At 50.7% G+C, this 19258-nt stretch overlaps 1 protein-coding gene across 1 annotated transcript in view; it reads left to right on the top strand.

Annotated features, from left to right (window-relative positions):
• The window catches only part of LOC134009180 (protein kinase C alpha type-like), an 85264-nt gene extending 66249 nt beyond the window's left edge, over positions 1-19015 (top strand). The window contains exons 6-10 of the mRNA XM_062448905.1: positions 1871-1901; positions 3259-3339; positions 4916-5023; positions 10289-10429; positions 14892-19015. Of these exons, the coding sequence (XP_062304889.1) occupies positions 1871-1901; positions 3259-3339; positions 4916-5023; positions 10289-10429; positions 14892-15056 (526 nt within the window). The 3' untranslated portion in view covers positions 15057-19015. The remainder of the gene's footprint in view (positions 1-1870; positions 1902-3258; positions 3340-4915; positions 5024-10288; positions 10430-14891) is intronic.
• Positions 19016-19258: the final 243 nt, after the last annotated feature.

The raw sequence follows: 19258 nt of genomic DNA, 5'->3' as shown, positions 1-19258 counted from the left end.
CTGCGTGTGTGTCCGGGGGGGGTGCATGTGTGCGCGCGTGCTCGCCCTGTCGGGGTCCTGAAGGAAGCCCAGTGGCCCGCGGTTCCCAGGGCGCCCCGTCACCGCCGTAGCAGCGCTATCTCCGCGCGGCATACCACATCGCTCCAGCAGCCCCGCCCCCCTACCTCCCCACCCCCCCCCCCCCCCCCCGCCCCGCGCTGGGCTGGGCTTCACCCTGACCTACATGGCCAGTCACTGTAAGCTCCTATCTGAGAGCAGCGCTCGCGTCCACTCGTGTGAATTTATACTGGTGTAACAGACCAGGGACGGAGGGGAGAGAGACATACTGAGACAGGAGAGGGAGAGGGAGAGGGAGAGAGACGGGAAGAGGGGCGGGGAATGTGAGAGAGCTGGCAAAAGACGGAGAGAGAGAGCGAGAGAGAGAGAGAGAGAGAGAGAGAGAGAGAGAGAGGGCGAGGGAGTGGGAGAGAGATGGAGAGGGAGAGAGATGGTGGGAAAGAGGGGCGGACAATGTGAGAGCGCAGGCAAAAGAGAGAGAGACAGCAAGAGAGAAACAAAGAAAAGGAGGGAGAGATGCAGACAGAGTGAGGGTGATAACGAGAGCGCGGCAGATTAATCTGCTGCTGTCACAGATTAGCCATGTGAGTCGACGAGTCTGTGAGACTCAGGCCATCGCTCCTCCTCTCTCCTCCCCCTCGCTCCTCCTCTCTCCTCCCCCTCGCTCCTCCTCTCTCCTCCCCTCGCTCCTCCTCTCTCCTCCCCCTCGCTCCTCCTCTCTCCTCCCCCTCGCTCCTCCTCTCTCCTCCCCCCTCGCTCCTCCTCTCTCCTCCCCCCTCGCTCCTCCTCCACCTCCCCCTCTTCCTCCACCTCCTCCTCATCCCTGCTCCACTTCCTACTGTGTGACACCATGGTAGAACCAGTCAGCTTCCCCACTCACATCTGTCTGGGTCATATCAGGTGATGTCGGCACTGTGTCACGATGACATGAGCTTTTCCTTATTCCTGGCGCTAAAGAAGGCCAGGTGTGTTTTTCAAGGTGTGTGTGTGAGTGAGTGTGTGTCTGAGTGTGTGTCCCTGTCTCTGAGCTTTGGAGCAAGCACCAAAGCAGCAAAGTGTTTTAAAGGACACTTAAACATGCCTTTTTTAGTTTTCACTCTAGTCACCACCAGGTCTATTTGGTCAGGAGAAAGTTACACCTTTCGCTTTTACTCATCAATACCAGTAATTAGCCTACCTTAGGTACCTTTCACGCCCCACAAAGAGTTAGACAACACCGAGAGTAGAATCGTTAAAAAACCCAATTGGAGCGACCACGACCACTGAATTGTCCTCTGGCTCGACATTGCGGGTTTCAGACAGCTTCACTTCCTTATTTTTAGCTCAGTTGCAATTAGCAAAGGCTGACAGATGTTTGCAGATCCGAGCAATTAGTGGCCGTGTTAGTTCCTCTGTGTCATTGGAAGCAGAAGTCGTGAGGAGGAGAAGGAGATGGAATTCTACCAACAGTCGACCTCAGCACTTGACAGTCAACTTGTCCCAGACTTTGCCTCTCTCCTCCTGACCTCCCTCAGCGCTCGATAAAGCCCGGGTCTGTTTTCATCCTTGACGACGTGTTTCAATCAAAAGACGGAAGATGGCGGCTATGCGAGGCAGTTAATACTCACATGCTAACCGCAGGAAGCGATCCCATCACAACAATGTGACGCTCCGAACACACACTCTGTAGAAGAAGAACATTGATTGATCATGCGGTGTGACACACACTGGCAGGGAGTGGCGACACCAACACACACACACACATCCTCAAACATCCATCGATGAAATTCCTGCTCTGCTTTTTCTCTCCAATAACCTGACTCCCGTTTCTCAGTGTTGCATTGAAACACGTGAGCCAGATCGTGGTACCATACGCATCCACGACATGCCTCGCTCTACATCCTAAAGCCTACAATAAAGGGGGAAAAAATGCGAAAGACCTACGACAGGACATGCCCGTACTTTTTAAATCCCACTCATCCCCCACTACAATGCAAACGTAAACCCCCAAAGGAGCAGAGCAGGTCTGAACTAACGAAATAACACGCAACCCCTAGAACACATCTACTGTAGGCTTCTTTTGGATCGGTCCTCTCTCTTATCTCGGAGGGACTTCCACGCAGACGTCCACATCAAAGTAACAGCCTGAGATTGTTTTGTGTTGTGTGGCGGCCCCAGCAGTGTTTGTAGTGTTTAGCTGCGACATGTTCCAGTCCCCCACAGAGTGCCAGTTATTCCTTCCTACACTAGGAGCCAGGGAGGCTATATTGGGAGCGTGGCTGGATGGGCTGGGGGCGCTTGAGAGTCTGTGAGCGCGATCCAGAACTGTCATGTGGCGTTAGGGATGACGGGAGATGTCGCCGCCGCCGCATTCCACTTACACACACACACACACACACACACACACACACACATGCAAATACACACCCTGGCGCACAAACACGTGTACACGCACACACGCGCGCACACTCTTGAGACGCGTGCGTCTAAAAGACAGACACGCGCTGCTGCGGCGCACACATGCGGGATGACTCTCGCCGCAGACATGCAGCGAGAGGCCGAGCGCGCAGACGCACAGACGCACACACGCACAGACACAGTCACACGCACCGCTCCCCCGTGCTTCCGCATGTTGTGATTCAGAGCGTCTGAACAGGCCATGAGCCTTCATGGAAACAGAGGGAACCAAGGACAAACTCTCCGAGAGCGTGGAGTGGCTGGCAGACGCCACGCCCTGTCTGTCTGGATCGTGCTCATGACTATGGCAACAACAGAGGCATCACACACACACATGAACACACACACACGCGCGTAACACTGTCAGTACACATGCGGTAGAACTAAAAGCATTTTCCAACTAGAAAACCGGGCACGGAGGCTCCAAAATGCAAACACACCACACACCGACACACACACACAGAGTTGGAAGCTCACATGCTCCAAACTGTAACTGTCCGGTGGGGGACGGGCGACACTGGCAAGGACGGTCGTGTCACATTAGTGCCACTCGACGGAATGGCCCGAAAGAGATCTAAATTTCCTCCTCCTGGCACGTTCTGATTCCCCTCTCCTTTGGACTGTCCACAGTACGAGCATCTGCATGCACACAGAGTGGCTCCACGCGGAAATACAGTAGTCATGCTCTGTGTACGTATGAGCACCCTGAAAGTCTGAGGTTCACGGCTTATCTAGTGCAACGTTCCCTCTGTCTGTCTTTTATAGATTATAGCATATCAACCGTATGGGATGTCAGTGGACTGGTGGGCCTATGGTGTGCTGCTCTACGAGATGCTGGCAGGACAGGTGAGTGTCACACACACACACACACACCACAAGTTGTTACCCAGGGGCGCATATCAAGGACTCAAGTGGGACCCGTGCACACACTCACACGCTCACAAACACCCTGCCACATCACCACACCTGCTCCAGATGTGTATGGCCCCGGGGGGTCCCTCCGACAGATCCTGCGGTGTTGACCCCCCTCCTCACCTGGAGGTCACGGATGCCCATTTGGATGCTACGTGGCTAGATGGCAACAGCAGTTGGTGCTAAGAGGCTAGGCTAGCTGTGTGGCCTTACTCTGTTCCAGGCCCTACTGTTTTTAGACAGGCTGTACCTGCAGCCAGGGGGGTCAGTCAAGTGGGAGAAAAAGGTTTATTGTAAGCTGTCAAGATACTGAGCTTATGGTTGGTAATGATGAGGGGGCAGGCATGTAATGGTAGCCAGACCTTTCACTCCGTTTGCCTTAAGGTTGGCAATCTTAGTCTTAAACTCGTTTTTTGCCCTCTCCTTCTCCCTCTTGCCTCCCGTTCCTTCATTTTATTTCTTTCGCTCCCTCCATCGTGCCCCTCAGCTTTCTCTCTCTCTCTCATCTCTCTCTCTCTCTCTCTCTCTCTCTCTCTCTCTCTCTCTCCTTCTCTCTCTCTCATCTCTCTCTCTCTCTCTCTCTCTCTCTCTCTCTCTCTCTCTCTCTCTCTCCCTCTCCCTCTCTCTCTCCTCCCCTCCTCCCTCTCTCTATCCCTCTCTCTCGCTATCCTCTCTCTCTCTCTCTATCCCTCTCTTTCTCTCTCTCTCTCTCTCTCTCCCTCGTGTTTTCTCCATTTCTTTCTCTCTCCCACAAACATAAAAAAAAAAAAATCCACTCCATCCCTCTTTCTCCTCTTCCTTTGTCCTTCTCCATTCCATCCCATTCTGGTCCCTCCTCTGTCTCTCTCTCCCTCTCTCTCTCTCTCTCTCTTTATCTCCCACTCTCTTTTTTTGTCTCCCCGTCTGTCTGTCTCTCTCTCACACACTCTTTCTCTCTGTCTCACTTTTTTGGTCTCTCTCCCTAAACGTCCCTCTGTCTGTCTCCCTGTATTTTTGTCTGTGTTTGTCTCTGTCTCTCTCTTTCCCCCTTTTTCGTAGATCTCAGAAAAAGTAGGTGTTGCTATGGTAACAGCTAATGGGGGGTGGGGGGTGGGTAATCCACAGACGATAGTAGTTCAGAGTGTCTCTGGTCCTTACACTGGGCTGCAGGGCACTAATGCCTCTTGTTCTGTCACCGGGTTCAAAAATGGGGGAAAGTAGAAAGGGGAGCTAACAGCATAGTCAGCACACACACCCGCTAATCCTGGGTGTTATTCTGACTCAGTTATTTTTCCCACTGTTTCAATTTCCATCTATTTCCACTCGTACAGTCACGAGGGGCGAAATGGGCAGAGAGCCTATGATTAAAAATAACCGAGAAGCGAATCCAAAATAAACATGGTTAAAAACAAACAAACCAATAAACACTTCTGTTCTCGAGAGTGGGATCTTGGCGTCGATGCCACAGGACGGTAAACATGTCTGGATCACCGTGTGCCAGTAACGTTCTCCCTCTGCCTCCGCCTGCCAGCCTCCGTTCGACGGGGAGGACGAGGACGAGCTGTTCCAGTCCATCATGGAGCACAACGTGTCCTACCCCAAGGCTATGTCCAAGGAGGCCGTCTCCATCTGCAAAGGGGTGAGTTCCACACCGCCACTGTAACCACAGTAACCACGACCACGTCCCTGTCAGAACCAGTCACCACCACCACGTCCCTGTAACCACAGTAACCACCACCACGTCCCTGTCACAACCAGTCACCACCACCACGTCCCTGTAACCACAGTAACCACCACCACGTCCCTGTCACAACCAGTCACCACCACCACGTCCCTGTAACCACAGTAACCACCACCACAACCCTGTCAGAACCAGTCACCACCACCACGTCCCTGTCAGAACCAGTCACCACCACCACGACCCTGTCAGAACCAGTCACCACCACCACCACGACGCTGTCAGAACCAGAACACGCCTCCACATCCCTGGTATCACCAGAACATGGGGAACATAGAGCCATGGTGGGGTCCCTGATCCCAGGGGATGAACGGGAGTTATAGTCCGACCCGGGCAGACCACGGAGAGTAGCTGCTCCACAAGGTCACTCAGAAGACCTAAGGGCACACACACACACGCACGCATGTAGAGAGAACTCGTTGTCCTGTGTTTGTATGTGGGTCGTTTGTGGATCCAGACGATGCATGCTAAATCCCCAACTCTCCCCCCAACGTGTGGACGCACTGTGTGTGTGTGGGGGGGGGTGTGTGTGTGTCTGTGTGTGTGGGTGTGTGTGTGTGTGTGTGTGTGTGTGTGTGTCTGTGAGGGCACCAAGGAAGAGACCAGTAGGAGAGATGTGTGTCCTGGGGGCAGAGCAGAGTCGATGAGCTGTGTAATAACACGCTCGTGTTTCCTAGTCCCCACGTCTCCTCCTCAAGGGCCCCTCTCTCTCCTCTTCCTCCCTCCTCCTCTCCCTTCTCCCTCTTCCTACTCCTTCCCATTTTCCTCCTCCTCCCTCCTCCTCCTCCTCCTCCTCCTTCCCATCTTCCTCCTCCCTCCTTCTCCTTCCCATCTTCCTCCTCCCATCCTCCTCCTCCTTCCCATCTTCCTCCTCCTCTCCCTTCTCCCTCCTCCTCCTTCCCATCTTCCTCCTCCCTCCTCCTCCTCCTCCTTCCCATCTTCCTCCTCCCATCTCCCTCCTCCTCTCCCTCGGTGTGGCCCGGTCCTGTCCATGCTCTCTGTCGTCCATATCAGCCCCGAGCCTAATGGATACGCAGCCCCCGGCAGGACTGACCCAGAAAACAACGGAGGTGGGGAGAGAGAGAGAGGGAGAGAGAGAAGGGAAGAGGGACAGAGAGAGAGAGAGAGAGAGAGAGAGAGGGGGGGGAGAGAGAGGTTGGGTGAGAAGGGGAGAGGGAGAGAGAGAGGATGGGTGATAAAGAATGAAACAACGCTGAAGGCCAATGACTGCAGGAGGGACCGTCTCGCCACCTGAAAGTGGAGCACAGCTGGAAAGCCAATCGAGACAGAGAAGGCGCCAACAGGTCTTGAGCATACAAGATGGATTCACCCTCCCAAAGAGCTTCTCCCAGTGAAGCCGTCTCGACTTGACGTTCCACCTTCCTGACTCAATGAACCCCGCAGGACGGAGATTTCCAGAAGGCCGTCGGCGGAGTCCTCAGACAGAGCTGCTGTCTCGCGTCGGAGCAGGGTGTGAAGGGAGCAGCAGCCCCTCATTGTCTCCACAGCTGTGGACGAGGCTTTGATCCAACACCGGGGCTTTGTGGAGCGGGCTATCCTCTGAGGCCCCTGGGGGAATGAAAAGGGGAAATGGAAACGCTGCGTGTGTGTGTGTGTGTGTTCAAAGCCCGCTCCCCTCCGTGTTAGCGGGCGATATCCAGGCTTCCCAGGAGCATCTACAGTACCTTCCCCCCCCTCACCCCCACCCCATCACCCCAACCCCCACACTCCCTACTGTCGCTCAGCAACCATCTGCTCTCTCCTCTCCCTCTCCACCACATCAGAAGCTTGGATTTCTCCAGCCAGCGCAGTGGGTGGTGGTGGGGGGGGGGGGCACAGGAGTCAGCAAGTCTCTTTCAAATAGCTCAAAATAGCCACACAAATACACGTTTGTCCAAAATACATAACCCGCATGCATGGAAAAAGCCACAGCCCTGTGATGGAAATACTTCCCGAAACAGTTGGACCCCAGCCGCAGATATTCATGTTATCATCCTGCAGGGAAGGGGTTCAGTTGAATTACATTTACAATACATTCAGTCATTTAGCAGACGCTCTTATCCAGAGGGACTTAGAGTAAGTACAGGGACATTCCCCCGAGGCAAGTAGGGTGAAGTGCCTTGCCCAAGAACACAACGTCATTTTGCATGGACGGGAATCGAACCAGCAACCTTCTGATCACTAGCCCGATTCCCTAACCGCTCAGCCACCTGACTCCCTGAGTTCACGTCAAATACATTGACACAGGCATATCATGTACGTACGTACGTGCCGTGTATTTAAACGGGACTAGGCGCAGCGTTGTGTATCACTTGGGGTCGTCGTCGTCTGAGCGTCATTTACTGAGCGGATGACCCGCGAACAGCCGGGTGTTGCAGTCTTGAACATCTGAAACACTCGGCCTGTCCAAAAAAGCATTTCTTTGCTAATTAGCATCCATGATACTGTCGGACTTGAAGGAACAAGGGTGTTTTTTGAAGGGTGTTTTTCGCCCCGGAGTTGGGGAGTGACAGGGTGGGAGAGGAGCGAGTCAGGGTGCTGACGGCGGGGAGTGTGTGAAGGGTCTTTCGATTCGGCTGGTACAGGGAACACGAAGACCTGAGAACACAGAGCTGCAAATTACTTTTCACTCTCCAGCCGCTGCCACTTTCAGGAGAATGAAATGTGTGTGTGCGCGTGCGTGTGTGCGAGAGAGAGAGAGCCTTGGGGGGGGGGGGGGGTTTCTAGCTTCAGGTGGTTGGGTGTTATTTGGTGTTATTTACCCTAACCCACCCTTTCTCGGACCCACTGCTGTGTCTATGCAATTTGAAGTCGTGATGGATGGTAGATGTGTGTGTCCCCGCACGTGTGTGTGTGTGTCGCGGCGCCCTGCCCCGACGATTCTCATTTATTTCCATGGCTCTTTCACTCGGAGCTCGTGATGGGTTTTCCACACCTGGAGAGCTGCGGAGCTGTCACACGCTCACACACTGCAGCTCGGACTCCCTAGATGAGACTCCCTGGATGAGACTCCCTGGATGAGACTCCCTGGATGAGACTCCCTGGATGAGACTCCCTGGATGAGACTCCCTGGATGAGACTCCCTGGATGAGACTTCCTGGATGAGACTCCCTGGATGAGACTTCCTGGATGAGACTTCCTGGATGAGACTTCCTGGATGAGACTCCCTGGATGAGACTCCCTGGATGAGACTCCCTGGATGAGACTTCCTGGATGAGACTCCCTGGATGAGACTTCCTGGATGAGACTCCCTGGATGAGACTTCCTGGATGAGACTTCCTGGATGAGACTTCCTGGATGAGACTTCCTGGATGAGACTTCCTGGATGAGACTTCCTGGATGAGACTCCCTGGATGAGACTCCCTGGATGAGACTCCCTGGATGAGACTTCCTGGATGAGACTCCCTGGATGAGACTTCCTGGATGAGACTTCCTGGATGAGACTTCCTGGATGAGACTTCCTGGATGAGACTTCCTGGATGAGACTTCCTGGATGAGACTCCCTGGATGAGACTCCCTGGATGAGACTCCCTGGATGAGACTTCCTGGATGAGACTCCCTGGATGAGACTTCCTGGATGAGACTTCCTGGATGAGACTTCCTGGATGAGACTCCCTGGATGAGACTCCCTGGATGAGACTCCCTGGATGAGACTTCCTGGATGAGACTCCCTGGATGAGACTTCCTGGATGAGACTCCCTGGATGAGACTTCCTGGATGAGACTTCCTGGATGAGACTCCCTGGATGAGACTCCGTGGATGAGACTCCCTGGATGAGACTTCCTGGATGAGACTCCCTGGATGAGACTTCCTGGATGAGACTCCCTGGATGAGACTCCCTGGATGAGACTTCCTGGATGAGACTCCCTGGATGAGACTTCCTGGATGAGACTCCCTGGATGAGACTCCCTGGATGAGACTCCCTGGATGAGACTTCCTGGGTGGGACTTCCTGGATGAGACTCCCTGGATGAGACTCCCTGGATGAGACTTCCTGGATGAGACTCCCTGGATGAGACTCCCTGGATGAGACTCCCTGGATGAGACTTCCTGGATGAGACTTCCTGGATGAGACTCCCTGGATGAGACTTCCTGGATGAGACTCCCTGGATGAGACTCCCTGGATGAGACTCCCTGGATGAGACTCCGTGGATGAGACTCCCTGGATGAGACTTCCTGGATGAGACTCCCTGGATGAGACTTCCTGGATGAGACTTCCTGGATGAGACTTCCTGGGTGGGACATAACTAAGAGAGGGACATCACACCGGTCTACTGTCTCTGAGAACAAGACACGACGACATCACAAAGACTATCTTACCTCACCGTTGCGTGCTACTGTGTGTGTGTGTGTGTGTGTGTGTACCCTGTGTGTGTGTGTGTGTGTGTGTGTGTGCATGTGTGTAAAAGTGTACGTGTGCGTCAATCTGGGTAATGATGCCTGACCAAAATGTCATCCTTTCTGGGATTTGAATTATAAACTTTGTCTGCACAGTAACCATGGCGAGCAGAACACCTCAATAACTGCTTCATATTTAAATACCCAAGTGAAGATGTATTTATCGAATGTGCATTTTAAGTGTGTCCTTGCATTGCGCGCACATGTATGTGTGTGTGTGTTGAAAAACAACATGGCAAGACGGGGAGACAATTGTATCACTTTTTTTAAACCCCATCTGCTCTGCTCCCAACCCCTGACCTAGTAAAAGAGAGAATGAGAGACAACAACAAAACACAACACGAGGGAGAGACCAAACGAGGGGGGGGGGGGAGACCAAACTAGGGGAGGGAGAGACCAAACGAGAGGAGGGAGGGAGAGCCCAAACGAGGGGAGGGAGGGAGAGGCGGGCAAAGTGAGAGACGGGAACTTGGAGTTGGATAATAGCTACAGAGATACGTTTGCCTTCAGCGGCTCTGAGAATGCACACAGCGTTCACTGGTTCGTTTCCATTTCAGCCCAATGTTAAGAGGTGAAACGAAACAGATGGTCCATTTGAAATCCCTTGGAATGATGTTCTGTGTGCCTGCTATGTTCTGGATGTACTTCTTGTGTTCTGTCTCCTACTTTAGAGTATAACATGCGAGTTCCACATGTGACTGATCAGTAATGAGATTTGAACATGTCCTTTCTGACTCCGCCCCCCTCCCTGTGCCCCGGCCAATCCCAGCTGATGACCAAGCACCCGTCCAAACGTCTGGGCTGCGGGCCGGAGGGAGAGAGGGACGTCAGGGAGCACCACTTCTTCAGACGCATCGACTGGGAGCGCCTCAAGAACCGGGACATCCAGCCTCCCTTCAAGCCTAAAGTGGTGAGTCACCCCTCCACCCCCCCCCTCCACCCCTCCACCCCCCTGTGAGACTGGGCGGAGTCACCCTGGAGGCTGGATGTGTTCTCTTGGTTTACTGTCTGAGACGTTAGCCTGGCGCTTTGAGTGCACACACAAACACACCCAAACACACCCAAAGGCTTACACGCACGCAAACACACACACACACACACACACAGAAGTACACCCAAACACAGAGGTGTACACCCTCACATGCCCACACGCCAGCATCCCTTTACGCCTTCACGACGCGCGTGTGCAAACCCCCACACCTTCGAATAAAAAGACACTCTCTACCCACCCCCACCCCACCACCCCATACCCACTCACTCACACCCCGAGGTGGCCTGTCAACACGGCAGACCCCCCGTCCCCCTGTCAGATCAGCCCCCTCCAAAGCCCCCCGGCCTCGCTGTCCCAACGACAGAGATTCCCCCCGGGGCGCCTGCCGCCAGTCTCCCTCAGTCAGACACAGCTCCAGGAAACCTCTCCTCTGCCGACAGGGCGGTCACCACGAGCCTGTCTGTGGGCCATGGAGACCAGACCGACCATCCCCTCCGTACCTTAACTCGCATCCTCAAAGATAAATAAGGAAACGCGCAGGCGCCGCCTCCAGCTACCGAGACGGCCAGCGAGCCCGCAGCCTGGACGCGCATCGCAGCTGACGCGCTCGACCGCAACCGTGCGTTGGGTCTTCCAGCCCCTATGACAACAGGCTTCTCCCCAGCAGTGTCCCTTCACACGGGACCTGTCACCCCCCTCGTATAGAGCTTCAAGCTGACCCTCCCTGATGACGAGCGCTTCTAATGTATCCGGCAAGAGTTGCATATGTTGTGTAGATCTTTTGTTGTTGTTGTTGTTGTTGTTGTTGTTGTCGTCGTCCTCGATGGACGGGTGTGCGTAATTGATCGCTTGTCCATGTGTTATGAATGCGCCGCGTGTCTCTTTGACACGGACGGTCGCTCGAGGGAAGGGAGTGTAACTGCATTCCCTGGCGTTGAAGGAAAACGGAGAGGAAAGACACGAAGTAGGTCATTCGGAGTGCATGTGTGCATCTCTGCGTTGTACACGTGTGTGTGTGTGTGTGTGTTTGTGGTTCTGACATCTTCAGTTTAAATATGTAGCTCTCTTCTGTTTCAAACCCCAAGGGTTCCAGCTTCTCTCACAAGGTGAATTCTGGCTTCATGTTGTTCGTGTAGGGTCTGGTGCGTGTGTGTGTGTGTGTTTCTGTGTGGATGAGCATGCACCTGAGTGTGTGTATGTGTGCTCGTAGTTTCAACATTTGTGTGTGTGCGATGGTATAAAACAACAGACAGCCGCGCTTTTCTGGGAAGCTGCGTGCATGTGTGTGCACGCTTGCCGAACTGTGAATGCATGCGCACGTTTAGAGAGAGACCGTGTGTGTGTGTGAATCCGTTGCTACCCGCTCTGGTGCTCCTTCCTGCCTGTGACCCAGTCAGGGAGAGAGGCTGAAAGAGATCCCCAGGTCACTGAGTTGTAGGACCAAAGAGAAAAAGTTCCCCCGCTGGAACTTCTAATGGCATCAGGCACAGTCGTTTATCATACTCAATGAGGGCCTCAGAGTGCTTCTAATATGCTTGAGTGCAGGAGCTCGCGTGTGTGTGTGTGCACGTGCTTGTGTGCGTGTCTGAAAATGTGAGAGAGGGAGAGAGAGAGAGAGAGAGAGAGAGAGAGAGAGAGAGAGAGAGAGAGAGAGAGAGAGAGAGAAAGAAAGAAAGAGAGAAAGAGAGAGAGAGGACGAGAGAGAGACAAACAGGTGGAGAGACAGCCAGACAGGAGAGAATGTAAATAGGTCAAGCTGCGGCGTGCGTTGTGTTTACAGAAGACAGAACAACCACGATCACACGCAGGCTGGTTCTGCAAGTGTGTTTTCTTTGGGGGGGGGGGGGGGGGGGTCAAGCTGTCAACACAACACTCAGACAAGCCGACCTCGTGACATACCTCTGAATGTAGGGCAGAAGGAAGTGATGGGCGTCATTAGTCATAGAGGGGCTGAGGGGCTGACCGTCAGAGGCAGTCTGGGAAATGCAGTCCGGGACGACGTGGAGAATTAGGAGAAGCGTGTGCGTGTATGTGTGTGGAGGTTGGAGACAGGGAGCACATGAGAACTCTACTGTCGTTTGTCACCGAGTCAAAGGTTCACCCCACCACTCGACCTCTCTGTGACCCGACCGATCAGAGCTGCTCAGCGTTCCTGCACATGGCTCCGTCCACGCGGCAGTGTGCCACCGGAGAGCTGATCGATGGGAGCTTTTTCAGTCGGAGCTTTCCACGCCGTGAGTGGAGCGAGAGAGCCCGTAGAGCTGTTTGGGGTGACGCGGCCGAGGGAATCCATAGTCACTTCCACTGGAGAGGGATTCCTCATGTCTACACAGACACATCCTCTGGTTCTACTACCCCCAGGCGTCTCCTGTGTGATCTTAACTGTAACTGGGAAGGAAAAGGATTATTGCCTACCAGCTCTCAGGGGACGTTTTTAGGTGAAAATGACACAAAAATATCGGTAGGATATTTATTTTGACAACACTCGAGTAAGCCATTGGAGATAGTTCAAGGGTTTGTTCAGAAGTCAAGGTCATTTCTACCGCAGAGTTTCTGTCAGCAGGGTGGAAGGGTATGCTGGGTAATGGAATGTCACCTATTTACCACAATGTCTGGATGGGAAATTGAGGCCTTGGCAGGTTCATGTCTGGATATTGCACACTTCAGAAGGTGGCTGGTGTCACATTGATATCGTCTTTCTCCAATATACAGCAGTGCATGGTGTCTTACTGATGTGAGGCAATTTTCTTCCTTGGTTCATCCTTGGGTTAGGTGCAAGAAATTACTGATTTCATTTTTCTTTTTTTTGTATCAGTCCATTTAGGAAATGAATTAATTGAAATTCCAATATTTTCTGTCTTTTTCATTCTATCCTTCAAATGTCTTACATTAGATCACAAGAAAACACTAAGAATTGTGCAGACTGGCAAGATAATCATGTAACCCATGTCATTATCACATATGCCATTGTGCCTGCTTCCAACAACTCAACACAAAGGAATGTATGGTCTAGAATGTACAGTAGATGAGTGATGAGATGCACCCCCCCCCCCCCCTCCTCGGCCCACACACAGGTGACCTTGCCTTGTTAACACAGCTTTGAAGTGTTAATCAACACGATCCGGATATGACAGGTCTCCTCTGTCTTTGATAAATGATTGTCCGTCCTTAATAAAAGCTTGCTTTCATGTTTCAAGTCCCAGAATGCATCCTCTGCCTGTGAATATACTGGTTAACCCCTTCGTAACAGCATCGCCACTGCTGGTCCCTCTGATCTTGTCAGAGACTGAGGCCCTGCAACTAATTTACGTCATTTGAAGTGGACATTCATTTAGGTCTAGTAACTTGGCAACCACTCTGTCATTTGTTGTCATTTCTTTTGTCCAATTGAGAGGACATCCTAGGCTTTCTAATGATTCAATGTGAATGACCTCCGTACTCGCCTTCGCACTAGCCATATCTGTCTAGATAGTTAATCAAGTAATTTTCTATCTATTTTCCTTCAAATATGTTTTCCCCAAACACTCAAATTAAGTAAAAGTCTCTTGAGGATGTTTTCTGTTGTTGAATAATCAGGTTTGGTGGTTAGTGTTTGGTGCTGGGTGGGCTCACATTTATAACACCTAAATAAGCAAGTACCAAAAGAGTAAACAACGAGGTGCTCTGTTTAAGAGGAGGGTTTCTGGGTAACCTGGCGCCCTCCATTGTAGAGGGTCTGACTCCGTGTTCAGCTGTTTGCCCTATGGCAGATGACTCACCCACAGCTGCGCCAGGGTCACTTTGCAAATCAGGCATCCGGTTGCATTATAGTCCAGGTTAACATTGCAGCATGTAGAGCCTGTCATCAAATGGACTGGGATTGAGGATGGAGGCTGGACTAGGATTAGGAGTCCAGGGGGAATAGACAGGATCAGGTGCAGAATACCTTTCATGCACTGGAAAACAAAGAGAGGGGAAGGGTCGGGGATTTACTGGAGCACATTATAACCGCATTTAAATTTGGCTCATGTACTGTCCTGTTTGCTCTGTCCAAAAGCGCTGCTAAATGGATGATTCTGTACAAAGGACTGCTTCAGGGCTACATGGACGGGCTGCTCGTACTGCTGTTGTGTGTAGTGCAGTGAGCAGAAGTGGACCCAAGTGTCTGGAGCTGCTGTTGCGGTTATGATGTTGTTATCCAGTCCTCCTTGGGTTATGCAACTTGGAAAAAACACCTGCTTACCGGCCTGGGATGTTTCACACGGCGATGGGACGTCTTATCAGATCGCTTTGATTGCTCTGCTCTGTGTAGAGCCTGTGTAGCCCTCCACTCATTAGCTCCATGCCTCTCCTCTTAACGCCTCTCAACCCTCTTTCTCTCTCTCCCTCTTCTCTCCCGCAGGGCGGCAAAGCGGCGGAGAACTTCGACAAGTTCTTCACGCGCACCCAGCCCCAGCTCACGCCGCCCGACCAGCTGGTCATCGCCAACATCGACCAGGCCGACTTCGCCGGGTTCTCCTTCATCAACCCCCAGTTTATACACCCTTCCATCAACTACACAGTATGAGGAGAAGGGAGGGGATGAATCCAGCCTGGACCCCACCCACCACACACACACACACACACCAATGTCCCCTCTACTATCCCTGCCCCCCACCCGAACCCATTTAGCCAACACGACAGATTCTGAAAACACACTCCTTAGCCGCCCGCAGCTTCCCTGTTTACGTACCTCAGTTTGGGATTGAAAGAATGAAAGAATTGAAAGAATCTGTCCATTTAAATTTGTGCTCTGGAATGACTTGAATTGACTTTGGCCAGTGCTGGTGTATTGACTGGGGGTAGCATGGGGGAGTTTAGAGGTTACGTCTAAGATGTCTAGGATGCTTGGAGAGAGACCTTAGGTAGGAATGACACCCGACACTGAACGGTGGAGGGAGAGTTCTCTATGAAGCAATGCCAGTTTGTGATTATAGACTGATGGACACACGACACCTAACAGTCTGTCGTTCGTAGACCTCCTGACCGAAACCCATTGCTACGCGATTTGATTGGTGATGCCACCACCTGTTATCGAATGATGCATTTTTTGCAATCCATGAAAGGACGTGAAGGGCAACAGGCCACAGGTGAAGAACAGAGGGCGGGATCGATGTGGGCATTGCACATCAAGAGTAGTGCACACATGCTCTAGTCCTGTTTACAATGGGGTGTCTTTGGTAATGGGTACATCGACACCGGTGTACATCGATATTCCAACAAAACAAGTCCCTTTATTAGATATACAACATGGCATGCCCAACCAAAAACATACACAAACACACACACATAGATGACGACTGGCAAAATGTTGCCACTAACTTTTCTTGAATTGCAGGTAGTATTGTTCCCTTGTGGTTAGGTTTACAGCCATTAGTAGACCTTCAGAGATAGCAGCAGTTAACAGTTGATATTTGTACAATGTCATAACTACGTTTTAGCAAAGCGAATATGACATTGTTTATTGTTTGACAAGACATCTCTAATAACTGCCATTAGCAACAAACACTAGTAAGTGACAGTAAGCTCACCATCCTAACATTACTGTTCTGCCCGGCGTCCCACTTATCCAACAAAGACTCTTATTGGTCGATGAATCTCTTTAAAGGATGTCCTTCAATCGCTGAAGTTCCTAATTACGTATTCATGTGATTTTTGGAAGGAAACTACTTGTACTCCTGAGAATGTTTTTTTGTTGTTGTTTTTGAGGATTTCGACTAGATAAAATTGATGGCAAGTTATTGTTTTTAGTTGAGTCATGCAGATAAATTAAATGACAAGCCTGTTCCCTTCCATATAGATACAGTATCTTGGGCTAGTATAGAGACACATACGAAGACTAATATTGGGTTCAAAACTGTGTTCCAGTACCTTGCTAGAGGTTTCATTCAATCTGGCTTTGTGAAATTGATAGAGATCATATAATTATTTAATTGTCTCCAATCATGTTTGTTTAATGTGATGTAATCATTTTTCCATAATTTCTCATTAACTTTAACACATACCAGTGTATTAACTCTTATGTAAATATTCATGAGTAGTTTTGAAAAAATATATAGCAACTCACAGTTTTTATACCAACAACTGAATGTGCTTTTATTACGTAAGGGGGAAAAATATTTCTATGTAAAGGGGGGGGGGGGGGGGGGGAGGACACAGAAATGATCAACTTTGTAACAATCTCGGTGTTAAAGTCAGGTTGAGAAAACTGCAAGAAATATCTGTACAACATTTTTGCCGATGATCCCAAATGTCAATTTATTCAAGCAGTTTGTTTTCCTGGTCTCACCACATATCCAAAGTTTATGAATGTGATGAGTTTGATGACTGGATTCACTCGTAGTGGCTCATGATCCGGTGTCTAATAGCTATCCCTTCTGTGTCTGCATGTTGTTGGTAGGAATCAACAGTGCATGTGATAAACGTAAATGCTGCATGAAACTAAGTACCGGGCCCCTGGTCTTAGAAGTAATGTTTGACTCCCTCACAACACAGGTTTGGGGTCAGTTAAACATGCGCAGGCCCTGACCACAAGCCGGCAGTTGTTTTGAAAGCTGACCCTGGAGCTGATTGAAAATGAAGCTGCATAAGTGTGGTCTTGGCCAGACCGGTGAGTCCACTTGCTCTCCAATGTCTCAAAGAAGGGGTTTTCTTTTGTTGTAAATGTTTGTGTTTGTCTGTGAGATAAGTTGGTTTTCGTTGTTGATTTTGTTCTTTCCGCTTTGCTCCAGTAATTCAAGAATGTTTTATGGAAATATCACTGTCGCAACTCATATCAGAATGATATATTGATAACTTTTAATAGATTTATATGCTACCCCCTCCCCTCCCCTTTTTCTAAGGGTGTTGCTCTCCTAATGATTCCTCGCTAACCTTTCGTCTGTGCCAAACCAGAAACAGCCAGAACCCGACAATAGCAGCGTTGCACTAGCTGTAGTCTCGCCGATGACTGTGGCTGGCAGCTCTCTAGACAGCGCCGAGGACCCTGCCAAGGCCACACACACTCGTCTGTCCCAACCCGATGCGCTCCTCGCTAAACACATGTAGCCACGGGGGCGCTCATATATATCGATGTCAATGCAGTTCCGATGCCAGTCAACTAGCCAGTCAGTCCCACCACAACAGTGTTGTTTATGTACTCACGTGCGTGTCTCACCCATGGTCAGCACCTTTGCACGTGTTTGACATGTGTGCTTTATAGCCAGACAGCAGTATGACGACTTCTCCTTCTGTGTTAACGCCGCTCTACTTTCCCCTCCTACCTCCCTGTGCCTGGCGATGAATAAGCATGTCCGCGAGTGAGCGCGCAAGTGTGCTTGCGGGGGAGCAATGCGTTCTGAATACGTTTTTTAAAGACGTGGCAAAACATGGAAGGATAACAGACAGGCGGTTGGGTGTCTGAATGCATGAACGAACGAGGAAATGTGTGGATCGAGTGAACTATATGGATCGATCAATGTACAAACCCTGTGCCTCCTCCTGGCCTTTCTCTACCCCTGTCTGGGTAGCTCCACCACTCCCTCCCTCCCGACCCCTCCTTTCTCAGTGCCTGGGCAATACATCTCCTTATTGACGAAGCCCTCATCCTTTTTCCGTTGAGAAGCAATCAGTTCCTTTAGGCAGTTTTTTTCCCCTCCCGTTCCAAATCCCGTTTCCTTTGACACCACCCTCACTCTCTCGGTGATCTGTAGGGGGTTTGACATGGGAAGGGGATTGGCCAAATGTATCCTTAACTTTTCCTTTGTTTACATCCCGCTTCGTATATTTTTTTCCTTTTCAAACGTACACGAGTCCACAGATTTAGCGTTCATGAAAACAAATCTTAATTGTTCTCGGTTCGTGTTTCCTGCTTGGTTTGTAATGATTTGAGATAAATGTTGGCTTTACCTGTATTTGTTTCTATGACTCTTTAGTGTTTAGTTGATGCTTTCTCCTTCTGGTGTTTCCAGACCTGGGTTGGAAAACAATGTCTCCAATACTCTTGACTCGCTAAAGCTTGTCTGGACAGACAGGTGGCAGGGGGTTAACAAACATGGTTCCTAAAGGTCAGACAGGCTCAATGGAGCACAGAGAAAGGATTTGACAGGATTTGAAAATACTATTTACGACCCAGGTTTGGCAGTATCCTGTCCCATATGAAGAGAGGTGGAATTGGGCCGTGTTTGTGTTCGTGTAGAACACAGTCTAAACCGTGGGCTGATTGCCTTCTCTCATACGGTCTCTTAACCTCTCTCGTTTCTGTTCCTGTGTGAACCAAGCGCTTCTTATGTCTTTGTACATACATAATTTAGAGATCTACATACAGTACATGTCTGTAAAAGAAAGAATATATTGTATTTTGCAAATGGTGTATGTTCGTTCTAACTCCTAACCCCCAGGCCCCTATCCCTTAACCCCTTGAAATTAGTCTTGAGCTCCTTACCTTGTAATCAATCGTGTCATTTGTACCTACTGTATGATAATGCAAATAAAAAAGACAAAACTATAGCCACACGGCTACTGTCTCTTGTTTGGCGATTCCTTTCAGTGTCCGCATGAAGCAAGACGTCCACATGTTTTGTACTATCTTTCTGACTTCATACCGGGCAGAGTCATGGGAATAAGGTTAACAAAACCTTTTCATGAAACAAATGGGAATTACAAATGATGTCATTGATGCGTCAGGTAGGTAAATCGCTAGTCTAGCGCAGTGGTTCTCAACCCTGGTCCTCAAGTCCCCCCCTGTCCTGC

The sequence above is a fragment of the Osmerus eperlanus genome, chromosome 22 (genome assembly GCF_963692335.1).
Source record: "Osmerus eperlanus chromosome 22, fOsmEpe2.1, whole genome shotgun sequence".
In the NCBI taxonomy this organism is placed as follows: Eukaryota; Metazoa; Chordata; class Actinopteri; order Osmeriformes; family Osmeridae; genus Osmerus; species Osmerus eperlanus.
The sequence above is the reverse complement of the archived record's forward strand: the minus strand, read 5'-3'. Positions and strand labels throughout refer to the sequence as shown.